Source organism: Rhizoctonia solani, chromosome 9 (assembly GCF_016906535.1).
Source record: "Rhizoctonia solani chromosome 9, complete sequence".
Lineage (NCBI taxonomy): Eukaryota > Fungi > Basidiomycota > Agaricomycetes > Cantharellales > Ceratobasidiaceae > Rhizoctonia > Rhizoctonia solani.
Window position 1 is genome coordinate 1,482,228 of NC_057378.1, and position 20,900 is coordinate 1,503,127.

Here is a 20,900-nt window from a genome sequence, read left to right on the forward strand (position 1 = left end):
TCTTCTGTGAGTTCTATCCCACTGTTGTAATGCCAATGGGGGGAAGCTTGTTGAATTCTTCTTCTCCAAATACCTTGGCGTATTGGTGGTATTTTGAGGGTACTCCTTCTAGGGGGTTCTTGTCAGCTTCCTCTTCTTCAGCAATGGCCATGTGCTCCAGTGGTGCATGGGGAAAGGAGAGAGTTTGTGAATTCCAGTCAATTTCCAGGTTATGGTGTTCCAACCATTTAATTCCTAAGATGGCAGTGTGGGACCCAGTATTACAGATTAGGAAGGTCTCTGTCATATGCTTGCCATCAAGTAGGAAGGTTAGTTGTGCCTTCTTCCAGCTTTTTCTGGCCTGGGGGCTTGACCCATTGAGCATAGTAACAGTGCAGGGTTGAGGGAGATCTATGAGTGGTAGACATAGTGTCTTGGCAGTGCAGGGGTGGAGGAACAATGATGTGGCGCCTGAGTCAATCAGGGCTTCTAATTTTTCCGCTTTCTTCTCTGGTTGTATAGAAATGGTGAAGAGGGGTGCATTCTTTGATACGGATATATTACATATTTCTAACATTAAACCAGAGTCCTTAGGGTCCTTGCGCGCAGCAGCAGGTATCCTTACTCTTTTCCCAATTGGTACTTGGAGTCTTTGCCAACTTTGGCGGTTTCCTTGGCTTTCCCTTTGTCCTCAACAGGGGTAGCCTTCCAGCCCGTGCAGCATTCCGCAAACTTATGGCCCATTTTGCTGCATTTGATGCAGGCACCTGCGGTGCGGCAGCAATTCCTTTCCTCTTCCAACACAAAGTTGGGGTTGTTGGAGAGTTTCCTTGATCTGGCAGTAGTTTGGCCAGTACTTGTCCCCCTTGCAGGGTTGGTTTCTTTGCTAGGCTTATTGTCCCTTGGTGGGTGGCTAGTGCGCTCTTTGCAAAGGGCATTATTGATGACAAGTGCTGCATTCTGCAGCTCAAGGAGGGTGTCCTAGACGTCCATAAGGGGCGTTGAGGCAGCGGGCGCTTGGGGCCGTATGTACTAAGTAAGAAACCGCTTAAGGCGGTGGGGGTTACTACCTACGACAACAAACTACCTAACTATGGTGACCACGCGCTATAAGGCAGCGGTGAACTACGTATGTACAGTGGATCCGACGCTTAAGGCGTGTATCTAAGTGCTTTTACTGGACTATAAGGTCCTCGTATAGTTGGGGATGCAACAAGAGGTAATTGACCTGGGTGTTACCATGGTCGGTTGGCCTCCTTATATATTCTACAGAGTGACTAATTACAAATACATCATATCCAATATGTAATCCAATAAGAACCCCGCTCCGCAGTCGGCCTTACTCATGCATACGTGTCACTGACGTGTCATAGTGATGTCATCAGGTGGAGGTGGCTACGTGTGCTGAGGTAAGCGTGGGAGGGGACGTGGCTTGGCGCTTAGCGTATGATATAAGCGCCAAAGTCACGTGATCAAAAATGTTGTCTGTTTGTCTTTGTTTAAATCCGAGAAAATGGGAATAATTCCCCTGGTATCGAGTGTGTCTACAACACTGCCCCCCCTCTAAGGGCCTTGGCGGCGCTGAGGACCTTCTTTTTCATGTCTTTTTTGTATTTTTCTAAAATTTTTCTGGCGTTTTTTAAGTTTTCTTGGGGTTCCCACGTGTTTTATTCCAACCCATAACCCTTCCATTTGACTCGGAAGAACCATTCTCCGTTCCTTTCTTCAGCATCAGTGATCCCCTCCACCTCATATTCCTCTTCTCCGTCTATGGTGACTGGTGGGGGACAATTTTCAAAGGTGCGTTTTTTGTCCTTTTTGACCTTGGATAGGAGTCCCACATAGAAGACATTGTGGATACGCATAGTGGGAGGTAGCTCAAGTTGGTAGGCGTGGTCGGAGATTTTCTCGATGACCTTGAATGGCCCTAAGCGTTGCTTGGTTAGCTTGGGGCTCAGGGTCTTGAGGTTTATGTTCTTGGCGTCCAGCCATGCTTCCTCTCCAATCTTGAATTCTACTGGGTTTCTGTCTTCTCCGGCTACCATCCGTTGCTTAGATTGCTGCAAGGCGGATTCCACTTCCTTCCATTGTGCCTCCATTGCCTGGGCAAGGTTGTCAGCTTCCGGAACATCTGTTGGTACGTTCAATGGGGTTAAGGTGGGTTCCCATCCGTATAGGGCCTTGAAAGGAGTTTTTTCGGTACTACTGTGTACGGCGTTATTATACGCAAATTCCGCCATGGGGAGCCACTTTGTCCAGTCCCGTTGGTTGATGCCAGAGTATGCCCTTAGGAAATGTTCGATGGATGGGTTTACTTGTTCCGTTTGCCCATCACTTTGGGGATGGTAGGCTGAAGAGTAGTGAGGGTCTATTCCTAAGCGTTTGTACAAGGCTTGTAGGAATTTGTTGTTGAATACCCTGCCCCTGTCCGATATTGTCTTCTCTGGCATCCCATGGCGTTTCCAGACATTTTCCAGGAATAGGTCTGCTAGTTCTGGCGCTTTCAACTTTTTTGAATATTTGATGAAGATGCCGTACTTAGTGAAGCTGTTGACAATAACCAGGATGGAGTTGAAATTCCCGTCCTTGGGCAGATCTACTATCATGTCATAGGAGATATGTTGCCAGGGTCTGGATGGGAGTTCTAGGGGCTGCGGGGGAATTGAAGCATACTTGGGTTTGCAAATACGCTGACAGGTTTTGCAGGAGTCCACGTGCCAGTAGGTGTCGGCGCAGATGCCGGGCCAATAATAATTCCTGCAGATTAATTCCAATGTTTGCTGCCTCCCGGGGTGTCCAGCCAATGGGCTGTCATGGAAAATACAAAGTAGTTCCGTCCTCAGCGTTCCAACGTCAGGGACCACAATTCGTCCTTGGTAGAAGAGTAGGCCCGCTTCCATTTTGTAATCCTTGAATGCCTTTTTGATGGACGGCGGTGCCTTTGACTCATTCTGGAGGAATTGTAAGATTTCCTCCAGGGATTCGTCTTGGTCTAGGCTGGCCTTGATTTGGCGCTGGAGCTCTTTCTTGGGAATGACTAGTGCTACGTTGGCAAATACGGGGTTGGGGAGCATGGTTTGATTGGCAGGTGGTATGTCAGCATGATCCAATCGCCGTGACAGTGCATCTGGTTTTCCCGACTGTTTTCCAGGGCAATAGACAATCTGGAAGTTATATCCAGCTAGTAACAGGTGCCATCTGGCGTGACGACGGTTGAATGTGCGGGATTCCTTCCAATACTCTAAGTTACGGTGGTCCGTGAACACGGTGACAGGGTGCAGGGTTCCTTCTAGGAAGATACGCCAATATTCAAAGGACCGGATGATGGCTAGCAGTTCCTTGTCATGGGTGTTGTAATTCTGTTCTGCACCCTTAAATGATTCTGACAGGAATCCTAGCGGATGCAGGCGTCCGTCTCCCTGCTGTTGACTGAGTATGGAACCTAGAGCTGCGCCGGACGCGTCCGTTTCGAGGAAGTACGGTTTACTGGGGTCTGCATGACAGAGGACTGGGGCGTTGGTGATGGCGTCCTTTAACCCTTGGAACGCTTCCTGTTCTTTGGTATCCCATTTCCACGGCGTGTCTTTCTTGACCAGGTTGTGTAATGGCCTTGCCATGTGGCTGAAGTTGGCAACAAACCGGCGTAAGAAGTTGGCAAAGCCTAGGAACAATTGGACTTCTTTAACCCTAGTGGGCGTAGGCCATTCCTGTACAGCCTGGATCTTGAGCTTGTCCAGGCTGAAACCTTTGTCCAAAACAATGATTCCCAGGTATTCCACGGAAGTGACGTGGAAGGTACACTTGGACGCTTTACAGAACAGTTGGTTTTCCATCAACCGGTGTAGGACTTTGTGAACGTGCTGGGTGTGGGTTGCGTCATCCTTGGAGTAGATCAGGATGTCATCAAGGTATATGATGACGCATACATCAAGCAAGTCCTTGAACAAATCATTCATGAAATGTTGGAATGAAGCCGGGGCGTTGGTTAAGCCAAAGGTCATGACAAGGGATTCATACAGGCCATACTTGGTACGGAACACGGTTTTCCATTTGTCACCTTCCTTAACCCGGATGTTATTGTAACCCCATCTTAGATCTAATTTGGTGAAGACCTTGGTGCCACGGAGCTGGGCCATGAGGTTGTCAGGACGGGGTAGCGGGTAAACGTTCTTCTTAGTCCGGTTATTCAAGCGGCGGTAGTCAACAACCAAGCAACGGGAGCCGTCCTTCTTAGGGACAAACATCACAAGGGAACTGATGGAAGACTTGCTAGGGCGTATTTTGCCCATCTTGAGTTCGTCCCTAAGCCAGTCTTTGAGTGTAGCGGACTCAGCATCAGTCATACTATAGAGAGGCAAATTGAGGGGGCCTTCCTCCGTGAGTTCAATCCCAATGTTGTAATGCCGGTGTGGGGGAAGCTTGTTGAATTCTTCCTCCCCAAATACCTTGGCGTACTGGTGGTATTCCAGGGGTACTCCTTCAAGGGGTTTTTGATCAGCTTCCTCTTCTTTGGCAATGGCCACGTGTTCTGGTGGTGTATGGGGAAAGGAGAGGGTTTGCGCGTTCCAATCAATCTCTGGGTTATGTGCATCCAACCATTTCAACCCCAGAATGGCGGCATGAGACCCTGTATTGCATATGAGGAAGGTCTTGGTCATTTTCTTGCCATCAAGGGAGAAGGTCAGGTTGGCCTTCTTCCAGATTTTTCTGGCCTGGGGGCTCAACCCATCAAGCATAGTGACAGTGCGGGGTGAAGGGAGATCTATGAGGGGAAGACAGAGTGATTCTGCAGTACAAGGGTGGAGGAACAAAGACGTTGCGCCTGAGTCTATCAGGACTTCTAAATGTTCCGCTTGTTTCTCTGGCTTAATTGAAATTGTGAAGAGTGGGGATATTCTATTGTTACTATTCGATATATTACAGATTTCAACAAGCCCAGAGTCCTTGGGGTCCTTGCGCGCGGCAGCAGGTACCCTTACTCTTTTCCCAATTGGTACTTGGAGTCTTTGCCAATTTTGGCGGTTTCCTTGGCTTTCCCTTTGTCCTCAACAGGGGTAGCCTTCCAGCCCGTGCAGCATTCTGCAAACTTATGGCCCATTTTGCCGCATTTGATGCAAGCACCAGCGGCGCAGCGGCGATTTTGTTCCTCTTCCGACACAAAGTTGGGGTCGTTGGAGAGTTTCTTTGAACCGGATGTGACTTGGCCGGTACTTGTCCCCCTTGTGGGGTTGGATGGTCTGCTAGGCTTATTATCCCTCGGTGGATGGCTAGCACGCTCTTTGCGGAGAGCATTGTCGATGACGAGTGCTGCGTTCTGCAGCTCAAGGAGTGTTCAGGGCCGGTGTTTGCGGGTTGCAATTTGGCGGCTGACCTCCCAGTGGAGGCCACGGGCAAACTGGCCTCTAAGGGCCGCGTTGTTCCAGTCCAGTTCCATTGCCAGGGTTCTGAACTTTGTGATATAGTCCGCGCATGTGCCGGACTGGGTGAGGGTGGTGATCTTCCGCTCAGCGGCCCTTGTGGCGTCAGGGTTGCCAAATGCTGCCAGGAACTCCGATTTGAATCCCTCAACCGTTTGAATGATTGCTTGGTGTGACCCAAGCTGGTCAAGGTGAGGGTGGGCCCATGCTCCCGCGGAATCCTTCATGTTCATTAGGAGGAAGGATAGGACCTCTTGGTCCGTAGGGAACATGCAAGAGTTCAACCGGGTCCAAGCCAGCATCCTTGTGAGCCATTGTTTGGCTTCACTCCCAATCTTGCCTGTATAGGCATCTGGGTGGTCTACTTTGACCGGGGCAGGATAGGCAGCGATTGGAGCCGGAGGTGGAGGGGCAGATGCTCCAATCGGGGATTGGAGATGCGGAGATAGAGGGGGAGACAGGACTCGTGGGGGCGCAATTCTTCTTGGGGTAGGCTGGGCGAGGCCTGGGATTGCCCTGGGTGCTTCTTCCCAGAAGGGGACCCTACTAGTCGTTCCAGTAGGCTCGACTTTTGGTATGGGGCGTGGCGTTTCTTCCATGGCCTTGGGTTGGGGTCCTTCTGGTGTTCTGGGCCCTTGGAGCTGAAGGGTTCTAAGCCCATCCTTGACAACATCAACGGTTTGGGATATGTTTTTGACATTGGTCCGGGTTTCAACCCCTGCTTCCTTGATTTTGGCGATTTCCTGTTCCAGGCGTTTGACTTGGCTGAGTAACCCAAGGAGGAGTTGGGTAACCCGTTCGAGGGAGACTTTGCCATACTCAACAGAGGTGGCTGGCGGAAGTTGGGGTTCCACGTAGCCCTGATCAAAAGGGGATTGGGTTTGAGAGGTTGTCCTGGAGCGGGTTGCCATAGAAGGTTGGGGGTAGGAGCGGCCAGCGTGAGAAGAGGCCCGTGAAGAGGAGCGCGTGGGAGTGCGAGAGAGAATGGTGGAGTGGGGGGGGGATGACAGGCTGTGTAGCCAGGTATTGCCTATATCAGGACTTATGAGCGCTTTGTTACACAAACGCTAAACCTCTGCGTCAAACAACCTAGCATTGGACAGTAAGTGCTGCTAATTACAGCCGTTGGCGGGCGTAATGTAGGGTCTCGTCTCTGCAAGCGGGTGTATCTGCTGTCTGAGGTTGGTGGTAACAGGTGCGGCAACTGTGGGTATGTGGACGATTAGAACCCGTCTGCCTTATAGCAATTTGGTACTAGGTGGAGCCGACGCTGGTTTGATTATTGACAGCAAAAGGCGAGCTTGATCACCTGTTTTCCCTTGTGCTAGTACAGGGGGTCTTCTTGTTTGTTGTGGCTAAGTGAGTGTGCTTGGTGGGCACGGTTTGCAACCAACTTAAGGTCGATTACCTAGTGTCCTAGACGTCCGTAAGGGGCGTCAAGGCAGCAGGCGCTTGGGGCCGTATGTACTAAGTAAGAAACCGCTTAAGGCGGTGGGGGTTACTACCTACAACAACGAACTACCTAACTACGGTGACCACGCGCTATAAGGCGGCGGTGAACTACGTATGTACAGTGGATCCAATGCTTAAGGCGTGTATCTAAGTGCTTTTACTGGACTATAAGGTCCTTGTATAGTTGGGGATGCAACAAGAGGTAATTGACCTGGGTGTTACCATGGTTGGTTGGCCTCCTTATATATTCTACAGAGTGACTAATTACAAATACATCATATCCAATATGTAATCCAATAAGAACCCCGCTCCGCAGTCGGCCTTACTCATGCATACGTGTCACTGACGTGTCATAGTGATGTCATCAGGTGGAGGTGGCTACGTGTGCTGAGGTAAGCGTGGGAGGGGACGTGGCTTGGCGCTTAGCGTATGATATAAGCGCCGAAGTCACGTGATCGAAAATGTTGTCCGTTTGTCTTTGTTTAAATCCGAGAAAATGGGAATAATTCCCCTGGTATTGAGTGTGTCTACGACAGAGGGTTCAGGGGTGTTGCTTGTGGGTGGCAATTTGGCGGCTGACCTCCCAGTGGAGGCCTTGGGCAAACTGGCCTCTAAGGGCCGCATTGTTCCAGTCCAGTTCCATGGCTAAGGTCCTGAACTTTGTAATGTAGTCTGCACATGTGCCGGACTGGGTGAGGGTGGTAATTTTCTGCTTGGCAGCCCTTGTGGCATCAGGGTTGCCAAAGGCTGCCAAGAACTCCAGTTTAAAACCCTCAACAGTCTGGATGATAGCTTGGTGTGATCCAAGCTGGTCAAGGTGTGGGTGGGCCCAGGCCCCAGCGGAATCCTTCATGTTCATCAGGAGGAAGGACAGAACCTCCTGATTGGTTGGGAACATCTGCAAATTTAGACAGGTCCAGGCCAGCATTTGGGTTAACCATTGCTTGGCTTTGCTCCCTATTTTGCCTGTGTAGGCATTGGGGTGGTCAACTTTGACCAGAGCAGGGTAATGGGCTGCTGGAGCCAGTGGATGAGAGGCAGGGGCTCCAATCAGGGATTGGAGACGCGGAGATGGAGGGGGAGACAGGACTTGCAGGGGCACGGCTCTTCTTGGTGTTGGCTGGGCAACAAGAGCAGGAGCCCATGGTTTTTCTGTCCAGAAGGGTGGCCTACTAACCAATCAAACAGGCTTGGCCTTTGGTATGGGGCGTGGCGTTTCTTCCACGGTTTTTGGCTGGGGCCCCTCAGGTGTACAGGGTCCTTGGAGTTGGAGGCTTCTAAGCCCATCCTTGACAACATCAACAGTTTGAGATATTTTCTTGACATTGGTTTGGGTTTCAACCCCTGCTTCCTTAATTTTGGCAATTTCCCTTTCAAGCTGTTCAACGTGGCCAAGGAGGCCAAGGAGGAGGCGTGTGACACACTCAAGGGATACCTTGCCAAGTTTGACAGAGGTGGTTGTTGGAAGGTGGGGTTCCATGTATCCTTGATTGAAAGAGGATTGGGTTCAAGAGGCCATCCTGGAACAGGTTGCCATGGTAGGTTGGGGGTAGGAGCGGCCAGCGTGTGAAGAAGCCCGCAAAGAAGAGCACATGGGAGTGCAAGAAAGAATGGTGGAGGATGGGGGACTAGTATGTGCCTGTGTCAGGACTTATGAGCGCTTTATTGTGTGTATACGCTAAACCCTTGCCTCAACTGGCCTAGCGTTGGACAGTTCTTACCCTGATCAGCTGCCATGGACAGGCATGATATGGGGCAGTGCTTCTGCAAGTGGGTGGATTGGCTGTCTAGGGTTGCTAACAAAGGGTGCAGCAACTGGTGGTATGCAGACAATCAGAACCTGTCTGCCTTATAGCAATTTGGTACTGAGTGGGGACAACACTGGTTTGATTATTGACAGCAAAAGGCAATCCCAATCACTTGATTTCCCTTGTGCTAGTACAGGGGGTCTTCTTGTTGTTGACTGAGTAGCGGTGTTTGTGGGCACGGTTTGCAACCAACTTAAGGTCAATTACCTAGTGTCCTAGACGTCCTTAAGGGGCGTTGAGGCAGTAGGCACTTGTGGCCATATGGAACTGTACGTAAACTGCGTAAGGTGGCAAGGAAACTACCTACAACAATGAGCTAACTATCTATGGTGGCAAGATGCTATAAGGCGTTGGCAAGCTACCTAAGTACAGTGGGAACAACGCTTAAGGTGTGTATCTAAGTGAGTTACTGGCCTAAGGCCTTGTACAGTGTAAAGGGATGCAACAAGAGGTAATCAACCTGGGTGTTACCATGGTTGGTTGGCCTCCTTATATATTCTACAAGCCAGCTATTTACAAATACATTATATCAAATACCTAATCCAATAAGAACCCTGCTCTGCAGTTGGCCTTACTCATGCATACATGTCACTGACGTGTCATGATGATGTCATAGGTGGAGGTGGCTACGTATGCTGATTAAGCACAGATGGGGACATGACTTTGGCGCTTAGTGTATGATATAAGCGCCAAAGTCACGTGATTGAAAATGTTGTCTGTTTAACTCTGTTTAAATTTGAGAAAATCGAAATAAATTCCGTGGTATCAATTGTGTCTACAACATAACTTCCCCTTTTGTACATCATGTATATAGTTGTTTGCTCTCCCTCTGGGGTATATAAAGCGCCTGAGGGAGACCCTTGAATGCATCTCATCTTTCATCCTGCTTTTACCTCTTTTGTGAACTTGAAGATCTCCTAGATCTTCTTACTTAGTTTAGAGTGTCTTGTTTTGCTCTCTTAGCCTTGTAAGCTCACTGAGCTTAACCTTCAAGGTATCTCAGTAGATTTAACCTCTAACAAGGTCCCAACCAGCACTGGCTTGCTAGGAAAGGCTCTAGGGCAACCCTGAACCTCTTGAGTAAGTCAGTTGGGAGAGTTTAGGGCCTTGAAAGCAGCATATACATCTTAATTGAGTGCAATCTCAGTCAAATAATTTTTTATTCAATCCAGATAAGTTACAGTTAGTAGACAAAACTTGGTACTAGCTTTCATACTATATATAAGTATAACCAACCACCTGCATCTGCAGTAATTGCTTGATTACTTGTTAAGTTTAGGGTTCACCCTGATTACTCACCTAACTTACCTTTATATAGCTACTCCATTGCCTTTATATCCATAGATAATTGATCTATCAATCACTTCATTATATTCTGTATATAATTACATAGTCCATAAAACCCTATTCTACAACATACCTCAATGAATATGCCTCAAGCTCAACATTTAGTATAATTTATCAGGCTGTTGGTATCTGTTGAAAGTACAGGGATAGCTGACGCTGGATTTGCTTGACTGTTACAGACATTTACCAATGGGCCATCCAGCCTGAAGTCAGCCATTGTCATAAACAGAGGAAAATAGAACTAGCTGGAATTGAACCAGCTTGACCACTAAGCCATAGAGCCCTATTACTCCTCTGCTGACAACCCATGATTACACCTGCTACCCCCCAAATTTGAGCTTGGGCCAGCATGCAACCACTTGTACTTGTCATGTGACTGTGTCCAGGAGACTGGCCTTCCTGCTACTGTTTTGGTGATGCAACAGCATATTGCACTTGGACTCATTCATCTGGTGTTTGTTGGGCTCAAAATAGGTGAGTACACACCATTTGCACATGCACATTTGCTTTGGATTTCATATGTATTATACACATTTGAAACACATTCTTGTACACATCAGAATTGGTTGTACACATAGGTGTATGCTTCTTAAGCATCTACTATTGGTCTAGAACAATCACTATATGTACATATAATTATATCTTATCTATATATCATTATTTGTGTGATTATTTATATCTTATATATACATCATACATGCAGATCATTGACTTTGGCATAGACACAAATAGGTGTGTAGGGTCCAATGTTTGGATATCAAGGAGAGGTCCTTTGAAATGCACCCTTGCAGCACTGATTGCACTCAAAGAACAGTCAAAGGACATCCTTGTGTCATGAGCCACACCCCTATTGTGCCCTCTATTCACATACCAGGGCACTCATGGTACACACTACAGCCACCGGAAACACGCATATACTCGCACTTATGCACTCAGAACCCCCAGGTTCCCACATATAAGAGACTTATGGTTGACATGGCTGGACTTAGTGATATTCTCTAAGTCCAGGTAACATGACCTCCCCCCCTCCAGTCCTTTATCAAATACTATACTAAACTACTATGGATTTGAGGTGGGGGGGGATGACATAATCTCTTCTATAATAATATACTATTCAGACCTTGCCTGCAGGCCTTAACATTGGCCTGCAGCAAGGGGGGCAGGGGGAGTGCAATGTCCCCCAGCAACTTATATCATTAATATATCACTTTGCATCATATATACTATGTATATCTTTGACAGTGGATATATATGGTAATAACCCTTCCAAATATGGGTTATGACACCTTGCATCCTCTGAACAACTTAATTGACTCTGACTGGTACCTTGAGTACCCAGTTTTGCATTCAAAGTCAACTGGAAGTATGGCTACCAGTGCAACCCACAAGTCATATCAAGAATTTATCATACAATTAAGCTATGTGCACACTTGGTTTGCAGGCAGCCATGTGATAAGATTGTAAATTCATACAGTGGTGCCACTCAGGGCTACTGGATGTGCCTGCTTGCAGCTTGCTACAATGTTTCAGCCTCAGGCATGTGACCCAGCAAAAACCTTAATGTAGGGCTAAGGCTGCCTCCAGCTATTTATTGTTGTATCCATAAAATATATGGGCATCCTGGACTACATGCTGGCTTGTGCCTTAGCTCATCACAAATTTATTTACTCTGGCCTCTATTTTGGTCTTGAAAGTTCCACATATGTAGTCCTGTAAAGTACTGCAGTGCCTTTCAAGTCCCACATACCTGAAATTATCATGTACTGTTTTTCTATCACATCAATTAAGTGTTTGTGAACTTGTCAATTAGTCTTTATACTAAGATTTTTATGAGTCTATCTACATTTGATCAATGGATTTTTACACATACTGAACAGCTGGCCCCCAAGTCTGGATGTTCCTGGGGTTGGACTGTCCATACCTTTGGGGCATACAGTGTGTATAATGCAAATGGGGTTTGCAGATCTGTGGGGGCAGGGCAGTTTGATGCCAAAGTGTCAACATGATCCCAGATCCTTGACCACTAAGCACCAAGGAGCTACAGATCTGTACCCCTTGCCCATTTGGTCCTCCAAACAGGTGAAGTACATCTGTACATTAGTGAAAGCAACTAGTGGCTTGATTGTTATAATATATGTAAGAAGCTGTATTTGCCAAGTAGGGATGCCCTTGGGTACCAATGCTGACCTGTTGTGCCTGGGAGGGGCCATGGATCTGCAAGCATTGGCACCAAGTGCCAAGGAGCTGTGGAACTGTAGCCCTGTCAATACAAGCATGCAGTAGAACTGGCTACCCATTGTACTTGTGTGTAGGATGAATTTTAATAGAATAATATATATCAAATACATAGAGTGCTTACTAGGCAATCCATGTACTGAGATGTGATGTTGTTCAAAGCCATCAAATGGGGGTCATGGATCCATAGGTGCAGAATTGTTTGCCAACAATTTGTTGACATGAACCCTAGTCCTTAGCTGGTATGTGCTGAAGGTCTATAGATTCATACCCTTTGCTTGTTTGTTGCTCCAAACAGGCAAGGTACATCAACACCCTTGGAAAGGCAATTAGTAAGTCAATTGTTGTAACCCATATAAGATACTGTACTCACTAGGCAGGGATCCTCCTGGGTACCAATGCTACTTGTTGTGCTTGGGGAGGGGCTATGGATCCATAGGTGCTGGTAGTAGGCACCAAGAGGCTGTGGATCCATAGGCCTGCCAACACCAGCATGCAGTACAGTCACATGTTGAAGGATCAGTCTCAGGGCCAATATTGTATGTTTTTGCAAATGTATTTACAAATGTTTGGATGTATAGTCACTGTGAAGCTCTGTTATTGGCTTTTGAGTACCTCAGTTAACTATTGTACAGTCAAACTGAGGTACATATTATCATTTTATATTGTTTATTCTAATTTGCTTATCACCATGTACATAACTATTGTTTTCATTCAATACCATATAATATTGAATACTCATTGTGCCTGCATGTAGGATGAGTTTGAGGAGAACATTACATGTGAAATAGATATAGTACTTACCAGGTGATCTGAATGTTGAGATACAATGTTAAGTACTAAATAAGCACTGGAGCACTTGCCTATGCAACAGGGGGGACCCTGAATATTTCTATGTACAGCAAGGAAAATATTGCTTGTTACTACCTGCACACTCAGATGAGTTTATGCATATTTAAGTGAGTGAGAAAACAGCATATATGCAGAGGATGTTGCATATTGAGGGTATTCCTGGGGTCCAGAGGTTTTGCAAAGGTTGCAATTGAAAAGAGAGAAGTTGAAAACCTCAGTTTGCATCTTTAACTCATTGTATTTACTACAGTATTACTTGTGTAATTAATACAATAAGTACAGATTAAAAGGGAATGTCATGTCCATAACAGGGTCCATAGTGAGCATGCATAGTAGTGTATCTCAAGCCACAATAAGGCTATGAAGTCAGGACTAGTTGTCAGCATGACTAAATTATCATGATCAGAGTGTGTACCAATTCTGGAGGGAAAATGGCAAGGTCAAGTGGAACTGGTTGGCAATAGGTCCTTAAGGCTGTGCTCATAAAATTAACAAAATTGATAATTTTTGACCTCCATGAAGTTACACCAAAATTTGAGGGTAGGTGCACATGAGATACAGACCCCTACCAACAAAGTCTCATGCACTTTGGATCACAGGAAAAAGCAGAAACCTGAGTTTTCTGTCAGAATGCAAGAGATATTTCATACTATAACAGTGGCTCAGAGAAGATGTGATCATGCCCAGAGGGCTAGAACTTTGTTAGGGAGCACAGTGCACATATATAAACTATCAGCTCACTGGGTACCACCACAAGCGTCTCCAAATTTCAAAACTGGTTATGTTCATGTCTGCATCACAAATTTTAGTGGACAAACACATGTTGTATCTTACAGATTGGACTTACAAAACTCCTCCAGAACCCTCATCCACAAGTGCTAGGAGATAAGGCACTGGGTGTTGTGGTAAATCTTCTTGATCATCTTTAAATACAATTTGAGCTTGTTCAACATGCCTTGCATACAGGTGAGCTGAAACATGAGATTCAAAAAAAGAAGCAAGGAATGGAGTCAAAGTCCCAGAGGATAGAAACTCAGCAGGGGAGCAGAGAAACCCAGGATGAAAGCCTAAGATATGGGTCAGTCACCCAATATTGTGCCAGAACAGTGCAAGAGTCTCCAAGTTGTCTTTGCCTGCACCAGTTAGCTGAGCTAGGGACTAATTCTGCAAGTAAAGAAAAACTGATTGCTCCAACTCCAAAGGCAGAACATCTCCAGCATGGTTGGAGGTGGCCTGAATCTCAGGGAAAACTCAAAGCCAACAAACAGCAGTGTGACCAGTAGTGAAGGTCTGAGTGTCAACTTCTATCTCCAGTTCTTCCTGTTGATCTTGCTTGGAGGGACAAAAATTGTGGAAATGTGCCTGTTGCACACTTGCTGAGACTCCAAAGCATGGAGATGGACCTGTGTATTTTATACACATCCAAACCTTGCTGATATGAAGAAAAGGCAATGGGGGAGGTGTCTCTCCAATGAAGGATCAAGCTCTGACAGCTTCAAACATAATGTCAAGAGACTACAAGGATTTTGGTGGGGCAGGAAGGCATACCAATCAATCATCAACATTCCACTGCTCACAACTAGCAATAATGTGCTGCTTTGATATTTTCTTCATTGACAAAAAGTGTCTCTTGGTATGAGTAGCACAGGTGCTCAGACCAAGCAAGGTTAGCTGCAGGTGAGAAATACAGCACAATGAGTTGCAAGATGAAACAATCCCAAGGTGCCATGCTTTCAGAGTGGGAAAATCACAACCCCAGGCAATTCAGGCACTGAAGTGAATACATTGCTGGAAGAAGATATAAATGGGGTTTGTTATGATATAGATAAATGAGACATATGCACCCCATATTGCCAATAGGGAAAAGTGAAAACTAGGGTAGTTCTATCTGCTCTATCCTAATATGGGAATGAACATCACTATACTTGGAAACTGGCTGTGCTGTGAGACATCTTCATGCTTGAATGGGTAATCAAAGCCCCTCTTTCCATTTATGGTAGTCTTAACTTCCAAAAATGGAAGGTGCATGCTCTGTTTGGCATTAGTACATCAATTTCATTGATGTTTGCAAATTGGCATGATATGTATATGCATCAATGTGGAATCATGCGGTTTTTTAGCATAATTTCATTTCCAGGGTTGCCTATGCAACAAGCTTTGACATAGATCAGCTATTTCATATCCAATAATTGATACATAAATTCCATTAATGTTTTGGAATTGCCCAATAGGTATGTGGATCAATGTTGATCAATGTGGATTCATGTGGTGAAATTCCATATTCAAAGTAGTGTATCCAGTGGGTTCAGGCAGAAAAATGCAATTTTACTTAAGGCTCTTCTCAACGCCCCCCTTGAGCCAAACCCCTGTAATGGGGAAATCTCTTTTGCCATCATGTCCTCCTTGTGTAATCTTCAGTAACAAATCAAGGTCTGGGGTTGAGTCTGTCAACCAACATCCATGACACAGCTTGGGGCCAAAATACTTGCACCTAAATGACACACCCAAATGGCATGTGATTGAGCAGCTGATTGTAGTCAACTCCAGCAATTTTGCAGTGAAGTTTAAATTTTGCTTGACTAGTATCTGACCAATTAAAGTGAGATTGACCCATGACTTATGCAGGTTGAGACAATATATGGCAGGAGAACCTGCCTGGTCATCAGTTGGAGCCAAGCTTCCCACACAAACAAATTCCTTGTTATTCAATCTGCCTTTGGACTCAGAATGTCCAATGAAGGCCTATAGATAGCACTTTGTTTTCTAGGGGTAATAAAACCTTGTCTCTCCATTTAGGTTAGTGAAGACTTCCAAAAATAGGGCATGCATGCCCTGTTTGGCAATTAGTATGTGAGTTTGTTAATAATTGCAAAATAACTTGATATGTATATGGATCAATGCAGGATGACATGGTTTATGAGTAGAGTTTTGTCTCTAGGGTCACTTATGTAAGATAAAGTAGAAAAAATTCTATCAAGATCATGTGATATATGTACCAATCAATGATGAAGTCACTGGTTTTCTACAAGGATTGATATCAGGGTTGATCATCCAATAACCTCTCATCCAGTGGTGCCTTGACAATTAACATTTGCACAGTCAAATGATCCTCCAGCTGTTTGAAGGCATGAAAAATCCTTACTTGGTGTACATGATACAGGGCTCAATTTTGATTTACTATGTTATGTACTTCTGATACATACATCACCATGAAAATCTAGAATATCTGAAGCCTATTCAATTGTCATCATGCACAAAGATTTTGACAACACACATGCAACACAGAAAATAGCAGGAAAACAAAAAAGAACTAAAAAAGGAGTAGTTTGTCTTGCAGAGGGAAAAGCCTGGGAGAGGTTGTAGAAATCTCATGTTTTTGTTGTGATTGCCAAGCCCAACTACATTCATTGTATATTTGGGTATGCACCTTATCTATCTGATCTGTTTATATTTTTCCTGTCTTCCACAATTGTGCTCTTCCATCTTCCTTCTCTTCCTTGTATTCATCCTGGACTAAATCTTTTCTAAATGCTACTATCTAGCTTATCTTCCTGCAAATTGGCCCAGTTGATTCTGTACAGTCTCTTAGGCATGTGCTCTGTCATCTCTCTTGGTTGTAAAGCTCAGGCGCCACTCTCTTGCATGCAGTAACCCCTGATATGTTTAATTAGAAAAGAAGACCGCAACTTGGATTGGAAACCATGAGGACAATTCACCTTGTCAGTTTCCCATTCTGCAAATTGTATGAATTGTCTTCTTGCTTCACAACAGCCTCTCTATCTTAGTTGTGACATTGTGAAGTGTTCTTACCTGGCTGTAACAAATCTATCACCCTGGACATCAATCAAGACCTCATTACAACCTTCAACTCTTACGGTTTACTGTCCCCTTGCCATGGAGTGCACTGCATTGTTGCACACCGCCAACTAGGCTATCCCTACCCTGATGTAGACAAACCCAAGCTTTTTCATGTCAGTGTACCTCCCTGCTCCCATAGAGCTTCCAACCACCTCAAATGCAGCTTCAGCAACAACAAGCATACCCCTGAGCAAATGATAATTCACCCTGGGGAAACAGACAAGGAAAAGGAGGCAAAAACGCTGCATAACATTGCTACCATCATGGGCAGAGCCTTACCTGTCCCACTGCAAATCACTTTCAGGGGACTGTCCCAAATACCTGGGCCCAGCCCAAGCAAAATCAGATATCCCTACTCCTGAGAAATATAGTGTCAAGAAGAGCCCTGCAGCCAAAATTATTCATCATAAATTGCAAGTCTTATTATTGCTTCACCAATGCTTCTTCCTTCCCCCTCTGATCACAGTTGAATCTTTTTTGTTCTTATGAATCCAAAAATAGACAGCCCATGAATTAAGCCAAATTTATCCAGAAAGACTCCTGAATGGCAATCCTAAGCCAAACTCACAGTCTTGGGACTGATTTGAAGCAGCATTCCTTTTGAAACTTGAGCTACCCTGCAGCTGCCAGTGAAACACAATAATTGCACAAACTCATGCAATCCATATCTACCAGTGGCTATGTAAGAGACTTCACAGTTGTTGCTAACAAACTGGAGTAGTCAGACAATGCACTAATCTCCACCTTCCATCAGGAGCTCAGGGCAGAAGTTAGGAACAAGTGGGTTAAGTTCACTCTGCGCAAAAACATCAGCTTCTTGGACAAATTTATCTCCACTGATTTCCTGAGTCGTGACAAACTGTTTAAAGCATGCAAGGTACTCATAGGAGAGACACTGGCAACAATGACAATTCATCTCCACAACCAAAATAGGATCAAAAATAAGATTATGTTTCCAAAAGAATCCAGGAAGCCAGAAGAAGTTTTGGAGAATGTCCAAAGCGTGGAGAGAAGATACGCAAAGGGAAAGACTGCATGAATGGATGGCGCCTGATATTAACATGTCACAGCCATAAAATCAGTTGACTGTATTGAAAGTGAGTATTCACACAGTATGGAATGGTGGGATCAGCAAGGTGAATTGTTCTTGGGGTTTCCAACCCAATTCACAGTGTTATTTTATAACAAAATGGAAAAAGCAGTAATCACATAGAAAGGAGCAGCGTCAGGGCTGTACAACTGGGAGAAAAGGCAGAGTATAAGTCTAAGAAGCTCTATACAATAAGCCGGGCCGGTGCGCAGCAAGATAAACAAGATGGAAGGATTTAGAACGGAGTAAGTGCGGACCAAGATCTAGGAAGGGGAAAAGAAGAGGGAAGGACACAAATAAGAAAGGAAACGTACAAGCAGATGGGATGAATACAGATCAAGCAGAAAGTGAATTCTCTAAGTACATACTGGCATGGGACAAGAGAGCAAACAAGCCAGTACACATGTGAGGAGGTGAGGCTCATGACACAACAGACTGCTTTGCGCCTGAATCAAAAAAAAGGCTCCAGAAGTAGAAGAGCTAGAACTGCGGTCTCAAGCAGGGAAAGCCTGAGGATGTCCTTCCCTGTTTCCAGACTTCTTGTAATCCCCCCTGTGTCTATATATCCATTGTTTAGTTGTCACAACCAAGGCACAGGCCATTGTGAGTCAAGAAGAGTGATCCCAACAGTGAGGAATGAGAGAAATCAACACAGTAGGTTGTTTATACTTTTCCCAAGGCAATACACAATCTTCTATACAACAAACATGGGCGGCTTGTGGGCTGTAAAATTGAGAGAGACAACAAAGCACATGTTTGAGAAGCTGCACATGATCAAGTGGGCCAGTGCGCAGCAAGATAAGCAAGATAGAAGCACTTGAAATGGAGTAAGTCCGGGCTGAGTGCAGAAGTGGAAAGGAGGAAGATGCACCGAACGAAAAAGAAAGGATGTCCACATACAGATTACATTTGATAAGACATGTATAATTGAAGGCACATGCTAATAGGAAAGTAGAGCAACAGAGAGCAAACCGGCATGCCAGGAGGTTGGGGTTTATCAAAATCATTCTCCTGATATTGACATTGATCTGTATGAAAACAAACACCCCCTTACGGCCCTCTCCACTTCATGAGTCCTGCAGAAAGATGCACTGAAAGGACATATAATTGCTGAGCTTGTTGCTGGCAGGCTTCACTTAGTTGTGCACTATTGCCAGCTTAACATTATCACAATCCAAGACAGGTTTGCCCTGCTAAAACGGAAAGAGCCGATTGAGAAACTCTGCCATGCCAAAATCTTTACAAAGCTGGATTTGAGGAAGGTGTACCCTAACAACAGAATCAAGGAGAGCAAAGAACGGAAGCCTGCACTTTTCACTGTCATTGGTCACTTGACTTCCCCAGTCATGCAATTTGTTCTCAGCAACAACCCTGCAGCGTTTGTGTGCTTCATGAACTACATATCTTATAATTTGCATAATATTTCTGTGGTTGTTTATTTGGACTACATGTTGATTTTCTTAAACTCAAGGAAAGAATATTTGGAACATGTCAAAGCTCTGTCTTGCCTCTAGAGGCACAACCTGTTCTACAACCCTGAAAAAAGCCACTTCTTTGTCACAGAAGTAACCACATTGGCCTTGAAATCAGCACTGATGAAATCTCCATGGAGAGGTGATATAAGGTCCAAATAATTATGGACTGATTGAACCCCAGAATGTGAAACAGATGCAAATACTGCTTGGCTTTGCAAACTTCTATCATTGATTTATTCTCAACTTTTATTGCTGAGCATGCCCTCTCAACGCCCTCACTTGGAAGTAGCGGCATTGGATGAAACAAGAAAAACAGACGGGTACTGGAAATTTGCCAAGACCTTTGGCAGTTGTTGTGCATGCTGGGTCTCATTGTAACATTAAACAACTTTGTTATCAGATACCAGTCCAGGGAACAGTCATACAAACATGACTCTTTATCGAAACAACTGGATCACATGTATCTGAAGCCATCTCCATCGGTTATGATTCCAGAAACTCAACTGGAGGCATTTTGAGCAAACTTGGATTTTTACTTGTTGAAACCAGTACAGGAAGCAATTCAAGAAGATCCCAGCCCGGATACTATCCTAGCTGCAGTCTCATGTCCTAATTTAATGCCCCATAGTATTGCACAGAAATGCAAGGACTACTCAATTCAAGATAGGCTGCTACACCAGTGTCATAAATCTCTTGTCATGAGCCTTACCTCCTGACATGATGATGTATTGCCTGTCACTTCCTTCCTCCCTTCAGTGTATTCGTCTGGGGAACTCATCTGTATCCATCTCATCTTTTTGCATAGTTCCTATCTTCCCTGTTTATGTTCTTCCCTCTTCCTTGTTCCCTTCTTGCACTTAGTCCGGACTTATTCCGCTCTAAGTGCTTCTATCTTGCTTATCTTGCTGCGCACCGGCCCAGTTCACTGTGTAGAGCTTCTGAGCCATATGCTCTATCTTGCTTCCAAGTTGTGCAGCCCGGACACCGTCCCTTCTCCTTTTATCTACCCCTTTTCAATTTGTTATAAAAGAAGACTGTGAATTGGCTTAGAAACCCCAAGAACAATCCACCTTGTCAATTTCCCACTCTCTCATCTGTGTGAATTGTCTCAAATATCTCACAGCAATCGTTTCATTCTTGGTTGTGACATCTCTCCCTCTGGCATAGTGCAATCCCTGTTGCTCCCTCCTTTTCCTCAGTGTGTGTATTTGAGGAACCTCACGTGTATCTCATTGCTATCTACCTGATCTCTTTGGGTCTTTCCTGTCTTCCATATTGGTGTTCTTTCTGCATCCTTCCCTTTTGTTGCACTCAGACAGCACCTATCCGTTCTAAGTGCTTGTATCTTGTCCATCTTGTTACGCACCGGCGCGGTTGATTGCGTACA

At 45.3% G+C, this 20,900-nt stretch overlaps 3 protein-coding genes across 3 annotated transcripts; 1 reads left to right on the plus strand and 2 right to left on the minus strand.

The window, feature by feature from the left end:
• Positions 1-13: 13 nt before the first annotated feature.
• Positions 14-6,307, minus strand: RhiXN_07997 (Retrotransposable element Tf2 protein; the record flags this gene model as incomplete). Its single annotated transcript, XM_043327813.1, has 6 exons — positions 14-577; positions 640-960; positions 1,533-1,608; positions 1,657-4,884; positions 4,959-5,293; positions 5,351-6,307. 6 exons carry the CDS (start codon positions 6,305-6,307, stop codon positions 14-16), a joined length of 5,481 nt encoding a protein of 1,826 aa, XP_043183198.1.
• A 1,082-nt stretch (positions 6,308-7,389) lies between these two features.
• Positions 7,390-8,328, minus strand: RhiXN_07998 (Retrotransposon gag protein; the record flags this gene model as incomplete). The annotated part of the gene is made up of 2 exons (XM_043327814.1): positions 7,390-7,968; positions 8,035-8,328. The coding sequence occupies 2 exons, from the start codon at positions 8,326-8,328 to the stop codon at positions 7,390-7,392; spliced, it is 873 nt and encodes a 290-aa protein (XP_043183199.1).
• Positions 8,329-18,263: 9,935 nt separating this feature from the next.
• RhiXN_07999 (Retrotransposable element Tf2 protein) lies at positions 18,264-19,552 on the plus strand (the record flags this gene model as incomplete). The annotated part of the gene is made up of 2 exons (XM_043327815.1): positions 18,264-18,283; positions 19,168-19,552. 2 exons carry the CDS (start codon positions 18,264-18,266, stop codon positions 19,550-19,552), a joined length of 405 nt encoding a protein of 134 aa, XP_043183200.1.
• Between the last annotated feature and the right edge of the window lie 1,348 nt (positions 19,553-20,900).